We start from the raw sequence: 14,555 nt of genomic DNA, 5'->3' as shown, positions 1-14,555 counted from the left end.
TGCAACTCCCCTCCAAGTCTCCGACCACTGCCTTGTATCCTTTTCCCTCTCGCTCTCATCCAACACCTCCCACACTGCCCCTACTCGGATGGTATCGCGCCGTCCCAACCTTCGCTCTCTCTCCCCGCTACTCTCTCCTCTTCCATCCTATCATCTCTTCCCTCCGCTCAAACCTTCTCCCACCTATCTCCTGATTCTGCCTCCTCAACCCTCCTCTCCTCCCTCTCTGCATCCCTTGACTCTCTATGTCCCCTATCCTCCAGGCCGGCTCGGTCCTCCCCTCCCGCTCCGTGGCTCGATGACTCATTGCGAGCTCACAGAACAGGGCTCCGGGCAGCCGAGCGGAAATGGAGGAAAACTCGCCTCCCTGCGGACCTGGCATCCTTTCACTCCCTCCTCTCTACATTTTCCTCCTCTGTCTCTGCTGCTAAAGCCACTTTCTACCACGCTAAATTCCAAGCATCTGCCTCTAACCCTAGGAAGCTCTTTGCCACCTTCTCCTCCCTCCTGAATCCTCCGCCCCCCCCCCTCCTCCCTCTCTGCAGATGACTTCGTCAACCATTTTGAAAAGAAGGTCGACGACATCCGATCCTCGTTTGCTAAGTCAAACGACACCGTTGGTTCTGCTCACACTGCCCTACCCTGTGCTCTGACCTCTTTCTCCCCTCTCTCTCCAGATGAAATCTCGCATCTTGTGACGGCCGGCCGCCCAACAACCTGCCCGCTTGACCCTATCCCCTCCTCTCTTCTCCAGACCATTTCCGGAGACCTTCTCCCTTACCTCACCTCGCTCATCAACTCATCCCTGACCGCTGGCTACGTCCCTTCCGTCTTCAAGAGAGCGAGAGTTGCACCCCTTCTGAAAAAACCTACACTCGATCCCTCCGATGTCAACAATTACAGACCAGTATCCCTTCTTTCTTTTCTCTCCAAAACTCTTGAACGTGCCGTCCTTGGCCAGCTCTCCCGCTATCTCTCTCTGAATGACCTTCTTGATCCAAATCAGTCAGGTTTCAAGACTAGTCATTCAACTGAGACTGCTCTCCTCTGTATCACGGAGGCGCTCCGCACTGCTAAAGCTAACTCTCTCTCCTCTGCTCTCATCCTTCTAGATCTGTCGGCTGCCTTCGATACTGTGAACCATCAGATCCTCCTCTCCACCCTCTCCGAGTTGGGCATCTCCGGCGCGGCCCACGCTTGGATTGCGTCCTACCTGACAGGTCACTCCTACCAGGTGGCGTGGCGAGAATCTGTCTCCTCACCACGCGCTCTCACCACTGGTGTCCCCCAGGGCTCTGTTCTTGGCCCTCTCCTATTCTCGCTATACACCAAGTCACTTGGCTCTGTCATAACCTCACATGGTCTCTCTTATCATTGCTATGCAGATGACACACAATTAATCTTCTGCTTTCCCCCTTCTGACGACCAGGTGGCGAATCGCATCTCTGCATGTCTGGCAGACATATCAGTGTGGATGACGGATCACCACCTCAAGCTGAACCTCGGCAAGACGGAGCTGCTCTTCCTCCCGGGGAAGGACTGCCCGTTCCATGATCTCGCCATCACGGTTGACAACTCCATTGTGTCCTCCTCCCAGAGCGCCAAGAACCTTGGCGTGATCCTGGACAACACCCTGTCGTTCTCAACCAACATCAAGGCGGTGGCCCGTTCCTGTAGGTTCATGCTCTACAACATCCGCAGAGTACGACCCTGCCTCACACAGGAAGCGGCGCAGGTCCTAATCCAGGCACTTGTCATCTCCCGTCTGGATTACTGCAACTCGCTGTTGGCTGGGCTCCCTGCCTGTGCCATTAAACCCCTTCAACTCATCCAGAACGCCGCAGCCCGTCTGGTGTTCAACCTTCCCAAGTTCTCTCACGTCACCCCGCTCCTCCGTTCTCTCCACTGGCTTCCAGTTGAAGCTCGCATCCGCTACAAGACCATGGTGCTTGCCTACGGAGCTGTGAGGGGAACGGCACCTCAGTACCTCCAGGCTCTGATCAGGCCCTACACCCAAACAAGGGCACTGCGTTCATCCACCTCTGGCCTGCTCGCCTCCCTACCACTGAGGAAGTACAGCTCCCGCTCAGCCCAGTCAAAACTTTTCGCTGCCCTGGCCCCCCAATGGTGGAACAAACTCCCTCACGACGCCAGGACAGCGGAGTCAATCACCACCTTCCGGAGACACCTGAAACCCCACCTCTTTAAGGAATACCTAGGATAGGATAAGTAATCCCTCTCACCCCCCCCTAAGTTTTAGATGCACTATTGTTAAGTGACTGTCCCACTGGATGTCATAAGGTGAATGCACCAATTTGTAAGTCGCTCTGGATAAGAGCGTCTGCTAAATGACTTAAATGTAAATGTAAATGTAATATAGTCTCTAGACACACTTATCATCTCTATAATATAGACTCTAGACACCCTTATCATCTCTATAATCTAGTCTCTAGACACCCTTATCATCTCTATAATATAGTCTCTAGACACCCTTATCATCTCTATAATCTAGTCTCTAGACACCCTTATCATCTCTATAATATAGTCTCTAGACACCCTTATCATCTCTATAATCTAGTCTCTAGACACCCTTATCATCTCTATAATCTAGTCTCTAGTCACCCCATCATCTCTATAATATAATCTATAGTTACCCTCATCATCTCTATAATCTAGTCTCTAGACACCCTTATCATCTCTATAATATAGTCTCTAGACACCCTTATCATCTCTATAATCTAGTCTCTAGACACCCTTATCATCTCTATAGTCTAGTCTCTAGTCACCCCTATCATCTCTATAATCTAGTCTCTAGACACCCTTATCATCTCTATAATATAGTCTCTAGACACCCTTATCATCTCTATAATATAGTCTCAAGACACCCTTATCATCTCTGTAATCTAGTCTCTAGACACCCTTATCATCTCTATAATATAGTCTCTAGACACCCTTATCATCTCTATAATATAGTCTCTAGACACCCTTATCATCTCTATAATCTAGTCTCTAGACACCCTTATCATCTCTATAATATAATCTCTAGACACCCTTATCATCTCTATAATCTAGTCTCTAGTCACGCCATCATCTCTATAATATAATCTATAGTTACCCTTATCATCTCTATAATCTAGTCTCTAGACACCCTTATCATCTCTATAATATAGTCTCTAGACACCCTTATCATCTCTATAATATAGACTCTAGACACCCTTATCATCTTTATAATCTAGTCTCTAGTCACCCCTACCATCTCTATAATCTAGTCTCTAGTTCCCCCTATCATCTCTATAATCTAGTCTCTAGACACCCTTATCATCTCTATAATATAGTCTCTAGACACCCTTATCATCTCTATAATATAGTCTCAAGACACCCTTATCATCTCTGTTATCTAGTCTCTGGTCACCCTACCATCTCTATAATATAGTCTCTAGACACCCTTATCATCTCTATAATATAGTCTCTAGACATGCTTATCATCTCTATAATCTAGTCTCTAGTCACCCCTACCATCTCTATAATCTAGTCTCTGGTCACCCCATCATCTCTATAATCTAGTCTCTAGACACCCTTATCATCTCTATAAAATAGTCTCTAGTCACCCCTACCATCTCTATAATCTAGTCTCTGGTCACCCCTACCATCTCTATAATATAGTCTCTAGACACACTTATCATCTCTATAATATAGACTCTAGACACCCTTATCATCTCTATAATCTAGTCTCTAGACACCCCTACCATCTCTATAATCTAGTCTCTGGTCACCCCATCATCTCTATAATCTAGTCTCTAGACACCCTTATCATCTCTATAAAATAGTCTCTAGTCACCCCTACCATCTCTATAATCTAGTCTCTGGTCACCCCTACCATCTCTATAATATAGTCTCTAGATATCCTTATCATCTCTATAAAATAGTCTCTAGTCACCCCTACCATCTCTATAATCTAGTCTCTGGTCACCCCTACCATCTCTATAATATAGTCTCTAGACACACTTATCATCTCTATAATATAGACTCTAGACACCCTTATCATCTCTATAATCTCGTCTCTAGACACCCTTATCATCTCTATAATATAGTCTCTAGACACCCTTATCATCTCTATAATATAGTCTCTAGACACCCTTATCATCTCTGTAATCTAGTCTCTAGACACCCTTATCATCTCTATAATATAGTCTCTAGACACCCTTATCATCTCTATAATATAGTCTCTAGACACCCTTATCATCTCTATAATCTAGTCTCTAGACACCCTTATCATCTCTATAATATAATCTCTAGACACCCTTATCATCTCTATAATCTAGTCTCTAGTCACCCCATCATCTCTATAATATAATCTATAGTTACCCTTATCATCTCTATAATCTAGTCTCTAGACACCCTTATCATCTCTATAATATAGTCTCTAGACACCCTTATCATCTCTATAATATAGACTCTAGACACCCTTATCATCTTTATAATCTAGTCTCTAGTCACCCCTACCATCTCTATAATCTAGTCTCTAGTCCCCCCTATCATCTCTATAATCTAGTCTCTAGACACCCTTATCATCTCTATAATATAGTCTCTAGACACCCTTATCATCTCTATAATATAGTCTCAAGACACCCTTATCATCTCTGTTATCTAGTCTCTGGTCACCCCTACCATCTCTATAATATAGTCTCTAGACACCCTTATCATCTCTATAATATAGTCTCTAGACATGCTTATCATCTCTATAATCTAGTCTCTAGTCACCCCTACCATCTCTATAATCTAGTCTCTGGTCACCCCATCATCTCTATAATCTAGTCTCTAGACACCCTTATCATCTCTATAAAATAGTCTCTAGTCACCCCTACCATCTCTATAATCTAGTCTCTGGTCACCCCTACCATCTCTATAATATAGTCTCTAGACACACTTATCATCTCTATAATATAGACTCTAGACACCCTTATCATCTCTATAATCTAGTCTCTAGACACCCCTACCATCTCTATAATCTAGTCTCTGGTCACCCCATCATCTCTATAATCTAGTCTCTAGACACCCTTATCATCTCTATAAAATAGTCTCTAGTCACCCCTACCATCTCTATAATCTAGTCTCTGGTCACCCCTACCATCTCTATAATATAGTCTCTAGATACCCTTATCATCTCTATAAAATAGTCTCTAGTCACCCCTACCATCTCTATAATCTAGTCTCTGGTCACCCCTACCATCTCTATAATATAGTCTCTAGACACACTTATCATCTCTATAATATAGACTCTAGACACCCTTATCATCTCTATAATCTCGTCTCTAGACACCCTTATCATCTCTATAATATAGTCTCTAGACACCCTTATCATCTCTATAATATAGTCTCAAGACACCCTTATCATCTCTGTAATCTCGTCTCTAGACACCCTTATCATCTCTATAATATAGTCTCAAGACACCCTTATCATCTCTGTAATCTAGTCTCTAGACACCCTTATTATCTCTATAATATAGTCTCTAGACACCCTTATCATCTCTATAATCTAGTCTCTAGACACCCTTATCATCTCTATAATATAGTCTCTAGACACCCTTATCATCTCTATAATATAGTCTCTAGACACCCTTATCATCTCTATAATATAGTCTCTAGACACCCTTATCATCTCTATAATCTAGTCTCTAGACACCCTTATCATCTCTATAATCTAGTCTCTAGTCACCCCATCATCTCTATAATATAATCTATAGTTACCCTTATCATCTCTATAATATAGTCTCTAGACACCCTTATCATCTCTATAATATAGTCTCTAGACACCCTTATCATCTCTATAATCTAGTCTCTAGACACCCTTATCATCTCTATAGTCTAGTCTCTAGTCACCCCTATCATCTCTATAATCTAGTCTCTAGACACCCTTATCATCTCTATAATATAGTCTCTAGACACCCTTATCATCTCTATAATATAGTCTCAAGACACCCTTATCATCTCTGTAATCTAGTCTCTAGACACCCTTATCATCTCTATAATCTAGTCTCTAGACACCCTTATCATCTCTATAATATAGTCTCTAGACACCCTTATCATCTCTATAATCTAGTCTCTAGACACCCTTATCATCTCTATAGTCTAGTCTCTAGTCACCCCTATCATCTCTATAATATAATCTATAGTTACCCTTTTCATCTCTATAATATAGTCTCTAGACACCCTTATCATCTCTATAATATAGTCTCTAGACACCCTTATCATCTCTATAATATAGACTCTAGACACCCTTATCATCTTTATAATCTAGTCTCTAGTCACCCCTACCATCTCTATAATCTAGTCTCTAGTCCCCCCTATCATCTCTATAATCTAGTCTCTAGACACCCTTATCATCTATATAATATAGTCTCTAGACACCCTTATCATCTCTATAATATAGTCTCAAGACACCCTTATCATCTCTGTTATCTAGTCTCTAGACACCCTTATCATCTCTATAATATAGTCTCTAGACACCCTTATCATCTCTATAATCTAGTCTCTAGTCACCCCTACCATCTCTATAATCTAGTCTCTGGTCACCCCATCATCTCTATAATCTAGTCTCTAGACACCCTTATCATCTCTATAATCTAGTCTCTAGTCACCCCTACCATCTCTATAATCTAGTCTCTGGTCACCCCTACCATCTCTATAATATAGTCTCTAGACACCCTTATCATCTCTATAAAATAGTCTCTAGTCACCCCTACCATCTCTATAATATAGTCTCTAGACACACTTATCATCTCTATAATATAGTCTCTAGACACACTTATCATCTCTATAATATAGTCTCTAGACACACTTATCATCTCTATAATATAGACTCTAGACACCCTTATCATCTCTATAATCTAGTCTCTAGTCACCCCTACCATCTCTATAATCTAGTCTCTGGTCACCCCATCATCTCTATAATCTAGTCTCTAGACACCCTTATCATCTCTATAATCTAGTCTCTAGTCACCCCTACCATCTCTATAATCTAGTCTCTAGACAACCTTATCATCTCTATAATATAGTCTCTAGTCACCCCTACCATCTCTATAATCTAGTCTCTGGTCACCCCTACCATCTCTATAATATAGTCTCTAGACACCCTTATCATCTCTATAATATAGTCTCTAGACACCCTTATCATCTATATAATCTAGTCTCTAGTCACCCCTACCATCTCTATAATCTAGTCTCTAGACACCCTTATCATCTCTATAATATAGTCTCTAGACACCCTTATCATCTCTATAATATAGTCTCAAGACACCCTTATCATCTCTGTTATCTAGTCTCTAGACACCCTTATCATCTCTATAGTCTAGTCTCTAGTCACCCCTATGATCTCTATAATCTAGTCTCTAGACACCCTTATCATCTCTATAATATAGTCTCTAGACACCCTTATCATCTCTATAATATAGTCTCAAGACACCCTTATCATCTCTGTTATCTAGTCTCTAGACACCCTTATCATCTCTATAATATAGTCTCTAGACACCCTTATCATCTCTATAATCTAGTCTCTAGTCACCCCTACCATCTCTATAATCTAGTCTCTAGACACCCTTATCATCTCTATAATATAGTCTCTAGACACCCTTATCATCTCTATAGTCTAGTCTCTAGTCACCCCTATCATCTCTATAATCTAGTCTCTAGACACCCTTATCATCTCTATAATATAGTCTCTAGACACCCTTATCATCTCTATAATATAGTCTCAAGACACCCTTATCATCTCTGTTATCTAGTCTCTAGACACCCTTATCATCTCTATAATATAGTCTCTAGACACCCTTATCATCTCTATAATATAGTCTCTAGTCACCCCTACCATCTCTATAATCTAGTCTCTAGTCACCCCTACCATCTCTATAATCTAGTCTCTGGTCACCCCTACCATCTCTATAATCTTGTCTCTAGACACCCTTATCATCTCTATAATATAGTCTCTAGACATCCTTATCATCTCTATAAAATAGTCTCTAGACACCCTTATCATCTCTATAATATAGTCTCTAGACAACCTTATCATCTCTATACTCTAGTCTCTAGACACCCTTATCATCTCTATAATCTAGTCTCTAGTCACCCCTACCATCTCTATAATCTAGTCTCTGGTCACCCCATCATCTCTATAATCTAGTCTCTAGACACCCTTATCATCTCTATAATCTAGTCACCCTGTGAAGCAGAAACCGATGCGGCGGATCAGACAGTGAGGAGACAGACAGGATGTTCTGGTGCTCACTTCTCTTAGAACTTTTATTGACAATAGGTGCAGGACGAATTGACCAATAAACTTTGTACAGAAGGTAACAAAAAGGACGTTGACAAAGACTTGAATAAATCAAAGATATTCTCAGTTTAAACTATTCGGGCAACAACTCTTTGCTTATAACCAAACTCAGGTATAACTCTACTCTAGCCAACATGTTGCCTGCCCAGCCTGCCGTCCACCAGGCAAAGGTCAACTGAGGACCTAAGAACTTTTTACAGGAATTCCCTTCCGCTAGGAATGTTCCATCACACATTTCTACCATGAATGTGTAATTTCCCATGGACATTCAGTATATCATAAACAACAGTTTTACATAAACACACACAACAATAACTTCCTCTTTAAGTCTGACAATACACATTCATGAAGTAATTCACCCCGGGATAATTCATCACTTTGTTTATTTCCACCAACCAATAAATGTTACTTGATGACTCGTAGACTAATTTGCTCTTTGTGTAATGAACACCGGCACTTCAACAAGGAAACAAACACATCAGGTAGGTGACATTATACAATTAGTCTCTACCAACAATTAGATCATTATTCCTCTAACATATTTCACATTGCTAGAGCATGTACATTTTAAATTGGAAGCTTTATACACTGTAGAAACACGGTTAACAAGTTATATTGCTTTAGTAACTGGCGTGCATAACAAACACTCAACTTACGTCAAAGTATTGCTGGGAAACGGAATGCGCTACTCTGTCCAACATATTTGATTTTGTTTCAGGTTTCTTGGCTAAACCTTGAAGAGATACAATAACGAGTCTTCTCCAACCAATCATTTGTTTCATTGTCTATAAATCACGGACATGCGCTCCATGACACACCCCTATCATCTCTATAATCTAGTCTCGAATCCCCCCTATCATCTCTATAATCTAGTCTCAAATCACCCCTATCATCTCTATAATCTAGTCTTGAATCCCCCCTATCATCTCTATAATCTAGTCTCGAATCACCCCTATCATCTCTATAATCTAGTCTCGAATCACCCCTATCATCTCTATAATCTAGTCTTGAATCCCCCCTATCATCTCTATAATCTAGTCTCGAATCACCCTATCATCTCTATAATCTAGTCTCGAATCACCCCTATCATCTCTATAATCTAGTCTCGAATAACCTCTATCATCTCTATAATATAGTCTCAAACCACCCCTATCATCTCTATAATATAGTCTCTAACCACCCCTATCATCTCTATCATCTAGTCTCTAACCACCCCTATCATCTCTATCATCTATCCTCTAGTCACCCTTATCATCTCTATAATCTAGTCTCTAATCACCACTGACATCTATGTCATTTAACCTCAAGTCACCCCTAACATCTCTGTAATGTTATCACACCTATCATCTCTATAATATAGTCTCTAGTCACCCCATCATCTCTATAATCTAGTCTATAGTTACCCCTATCATCTCTATAATCAAGTCTATAATCACCTCTATCATCTCTTTAAACTACCCTATCACCTGTGGCCTGGCCAATTCCCTCTGCAGAGATTGTATCATTTATCAGTGTTTAGTCTTACCAGAGATGTCCAGGCCAGGGTAGTCTGGGCAGTTCTGTGTGGCGTAGGTCCCCACCGGAGTCTCATCCCAACACAGCAAGCCATCCCACATACGGCTACAGAACACACCTGCATCAGTGAGAATGACTTTAATGTCTATACCTATATATTTACAAAACTTTAGGCTACCTCCCTATTGCTAAACCATGCGTTAACAATTCATGTTGAAACCTTTTATTTAAATTTCAGTCATTCAGCTCATTTAGCTCAGTGCCTCTAACACTTTCCATACGCCTAATAGCTGAGGTGCATATGCATTTAGCATTTAGCATTTAGCATATGCTATGGTACTTTTACAGTCCTATATCCCTGCACTTGGGTCCTGGTAACAACATCTCTATCTCTACCTATAGCATCAATGAAGCACTGATTACACATCCATCCACTAAACATTACGCAATCAAGGTCATAGCATCAACACAAGTGCTTTCTCAAAGAGCCCTAGTAATCAGATCCCAGTCTCCTAGTAACTATTGTGATTAGATTAAAAGGGTAATCTGGTATTGGTACATCCGTTTTTGGACTGAAATGATTTATTTGTGCTTTACCTGTTCTGTTGTGCTGCTGATCTCGGCTGAACAGTTCAAGACATTTGTATTGACCCTCGGTCATGGTCTGCCTCTCGTCCTCCATTATGGCCAGGACAGGCCTGAGAGATGTGTCTGGGCTAGCAGGCTCAGAGCTGGTCTCCCTGGCAAAGGTTCCGCTCTGCAAAGACATAACAACCACTTCATCTTACCAGAATAGAGCTATCGAACACCAAAGTGACTGGCTAGTGATGTGCTGTACGTGTAGGTTGCACTTAGGCTGTGCTGCCCTGAAACTAATTGCCCTGAGCTTAATCAAGTTGTGTTGTGACTATTGGCATGCTTGTCTTTAAACAGGCAATGTGTAAGGGTCTGATACTAGAATGAGTAATTCTATTGCTATGGTTTAGTATTGGTATTGTGAGAGTGATTTATTGACAGTATACTTCCACATGCGTTGCTGATTCATGCTAAAAGCAATAGACAAATAGTCTCATCTTGTGCTTTTCTCAAGTGAGTGTCACAATGTTGTACTTGAAATGTGTGTTGGCGTGGTTACAGATGACTAGCATACAAGAACCCTTATATGAATAGAATGAGCCTCTCTCTGATCCTGTCTGTTCTCCTATTGTGTGGTTTGGAAAAGAGGCTTGAAAACCATGGGAGCTCATCTCGTCTCCAAAGCTGATATACTGTAGATAACGCTTCTCTGCACAAAGATGAGAAGGAAATCAAGATTCAAATAGGAGCTGTGTCCAACAACGTGTCGTTGGGAGTGTGACTCATCTCTCCTAATATTTTGACAAAGAATAAATCCACTCAAAGTGCCAGGGTTTGTCCTCTCTCTCTCTCGTTCTCTCATTTTCACCATTTTTTCCTCTCTCTTTCTATGATCAGTGAGCAGAAGATGTGTACATGAACGGGTATTACTCCTTCATATAAATTAACTAAGCCATCATGAAATCCAGCCATGTGCTATACTCATTTTGAGTATATTGTATGTTCATTTGGGCCTTTGGAAATATGTTTCTCTCTCTCTCTCTTTCTCTCTCTCTCTGTCTCTCTGTGTTTCTCTCTTTCTCTTTTTTTCTTGCTCTCTCTCTCTGTGTTTCTCTCTTTCTCTTTCTTTATTGCTCTCTCTCTCTCTGTGTTTCTCTCTTTCTCTTTCTTTATTGCTCTCTCTCTCTCTGTCTCTCTCTCTCTCTCTCTCTCTCTCTCTCTCTCTCTCTCTCTCTCTCTCTCTCTCTCTCTCTCTCTCTCTGTGTGTTTCTCTCTCTCTCTCACTCTGTTTTTCTCTCTCTCTTTCTTTATTGCTCTCTCTCTGTGTCTCTCTCTCTCTCTGTTTCTCTCTCTGTTTCTCTCTCTCTCTCTCTCTGTGTGTTTCTCTCTCTCTCTCTCTCTGTTTTTCTCTCTCTCTTTCTTTATTGCTCTCTCTCTCTGTGTTTCTCTCTTTCTTTTTCTTTATTGCTCTCTCTCTCTCTCTGTTTCTCTCTTTCTTTTTCTTTATTATTTCTCTCTCTCTGTGTTTTTCTCTCTCTCTCTCTGTGTCTCTTCTCTCTCTCTGTTCTCTCTCTGTTTCTCTCTTCTCTTTCTTTCTTTCTCTCTTTCTTGCTCTCTCTCTCTGTGTTCTCTCTTTCTCTCTTTCTCTTTCTTTCTTGCTCTCTCTCTCTCTGTTTCTCTCTCTCTCTCTCTCTCTCTCTCTCTCTCTCTCTCTCTCTCTCTCTCTCTCTCTCTCTCTCTCTCTCTCTCTCTCTCTCTCTCTCTCTCTCTCTCTCTCTCTCTCTCTCTCTCTGTGTTTTCTTTCTCTCTCTCTCTCTCTCTCTTTCTCTCTCTCTCTCTCTCTCTCTCTCTCTCTCTCTCTCTCTCTCTCTCTCTCTCTCTCTCTCTCTCTCTCTCTCTTCTCTGTGTTTCTCTGCTCTCTCTGTGTTTATCTTTCTCTCTCTCTCTCTCTCTCTCTCTGTGTTTCTCTCTTTCTCTTTCTTTCTTGCTCTCTCTCTCTGTGTGTTTCTCTCTTTCTTTTTCTTTCTTGCTCTCTCTCTCTGTGTGTTTCTCTCTTTCTCTTTTTTTCTTGCTCTCTCTCTCTGTGTTTCTCTCTTTCTCTTTCTTTATTGCTCTCTCTCTCTGTTTCTCTCTCTGTCTCTCTCTCTCTCTCTCTCTGTGTTTCTCTCTTTCTCTTTCTTTCTTGCTCTCTCTCTCTCTGTGTTTCTCTCTTTCTCTTTTTTTCTTGCTCTCTCTCTCTGTTTCTCTCTTTCTCTTTCTTTATTGCTCTCTCTCTCTGTTTCTCTCTCTTTATTTCTTGCTCTCTCGCATACTTTAATTAATTTACATGAATATTAACACAATAGCTTGGAAAGACTCGCTCGCAAACAGCTCCCACCCGCCCCACCCTCCTCCTCCATCTCTCCTTTCTCTTTGTTATTACTTTCATCTCTTCTCGTTTAACTTTCAGAGCATTCTTTTCCTTTTCCAGGAAAATGTACATCAGTCTTACCTGACAATTCAAAGCATACTGAGCTACAAACACTAAAACAAAATGGAGGAGGGGAAGATTTATATTTTCGTCTGAGAGTTTTCGGAATATTGATGATGTCCCATGTAGCAGTTTAGCAGCCGTACATATGATGTCACTCCAAACATTGAAGTAAATGACGTCATACATACGACCACCAGGCCACCACCAATGTCAGCTTTAAAGCTAAAAAAAAAATCAAAAATCCCTTTCAGACAGTGAGTAACCCTCACATGTCCGTAAAGGTCATTCCTCTTTCATTTCTTCCACGTATCCTGCTGAAATAAGAGAGTTACTGAAATAAGAGTGTTACTGAAATAGAGCTTTACTGAAATAGAGCTTTACTGAAATAGAGCTTTGCTGAAAAAGAGTGTTACTGAAATAGAGCTTTACTGAAATAGAGCTTTACTGAAATAGAGCTTTACTGAAAAAGAGTGTTACTGAAATAGAGCTTTACTGAAATAGAGTGTTACTGAGAGCTTTTCTGGAAACAAAGAAAACAAACACAAGTGCATGAACATCTGAGAGATTAAAGAGATCGTATGAATTTACCTTCTTACACTCAGCCAGACAGGAAAATTTAATTTAATATAATTACATGGTACGAACACTTATCGACAGCCAATTTATCATAATTTACAAATGAATAGAAGACTAAAGGTACAAAGGTATCCATGTTAGGGGGACATTGGATGAGGGGGGGGGGAGAATTGTTTTGAATGCAGCCTAGTGCTGTCGCTTCCACATCGGGGAGAAGTTCAGTGAGATTGTAGGTAGGTGTAGTCCCTTTAACCAAGCCCTGACTACTACCACTGTGCTGTCGCTTCCACATCGGGGAGAAGTTCAGAGAGATTGTAGGTAGGTGTAGTCCCTTTAACCAAGCCCTGACTACTACCACTGTGCTGTCGCGTCCACATCGGGAGAAGTTCAGAGAGATTGTAGGTAGGTGTAGTCCCTTTAACCAAGCCCTGACTACTACCACTGTGCTGTCATGAGAATGATTTACTGAGAGATCTACACTTAATAACTAAATAGATTCACTGTTGCAATCAAACTCACTCCAAAGAGTAGGTTTAACAGAGCAAATGGAATGTAACAATACTTTATAAGTAATTTCATGAATGATACATTTAGGCCTATATATACTGTAGCATTTGCCAAGTCACCAACAGCTATTGTTTCAATTCAACCCAGAGTTCAACTAAAAATCAACAATATATAGAGGCCTAGTGTTTCAAGATTTGGTTGATTTCAAATTGAATCTACAAATTAATAATGAATATGTTGGATTCACATCTCTATCTCAGCCAAATATCTAAGTTAAATAATAGGCCTAAATCAAACTAAATTATAACTTTAACTTTTTAAACATTGAAGCCAACATATTATTAATTTGTGTAACAAACTGGATATTGAATTGTGTTTGGTTGTCAACACAACTAAATATCAACATTTGAAGGAGATAGTCCCATCTGTGCCACTGCCTTAGTCTGACTATGATTCCAGTTTGTGTTCAGGAAGCATGCAAAGGTTGCAGGTCTGTGGAGATCTTCACAATTGCTTTAATAATCTTTGCAGAATCTCGAACAGCATTGATTACTTGGACCATGTATGGTATTTTCATCT

At 40.9% G+C, this 14,555-nt stretch overlaps 1 protein-coding gene across 1 annotated transcript in view; it reads right to left on the bottom strand.

The window, feature by feature from the left end:
- LOC124013377 (calcitonin gene-related peptide type 1 receptor-like) overlaps window positions 1-14,555 on the bottom strand; it is a 133,254-nt gene that overhangs the window by 75,265 nt on the left and 43,434 nt on the right. Inside the window, exons 3-4 of the mRNA XM_046327682.1 lie at window positions 10,442-10,601; window positions 9,855-9,962 (exon numbers count right to left, since the gene is read on the bottom strand). Of these exons, the coding sequence (XP_046183638.1) occupies window positions 9,855-9,962; window positions 10,442-10,601 (268 nt within the window). The remainder of the gene's footprint in view (window positions 1-9,854; window positions 9,963-10,441; window positions 10,602-14,555) is intronic.

Source organism: Oncorhynchus gorbuscha, linkage group LG24 (genome assembly GCF_021184085.1).
Source record: "Oncorhynchus gorbuscha isolate QuinsamMale2020 ecotype Even-year linkage group LG24, OgorEven_v1.0, whole genome shotgun sequence".
Lineage (NCBI taxonomy): Eukaryota > Metazoa > Chordata > Actinopteri > Salmoniformes > Salmonidae > Oncorhynchus > Oncorhynchus gorbuscha.
The sequence above is the reverse complement of the archived record's forward strand: the minus strand, read 5'-3'. Positions and strand labels throughout refer to the sequence as shown.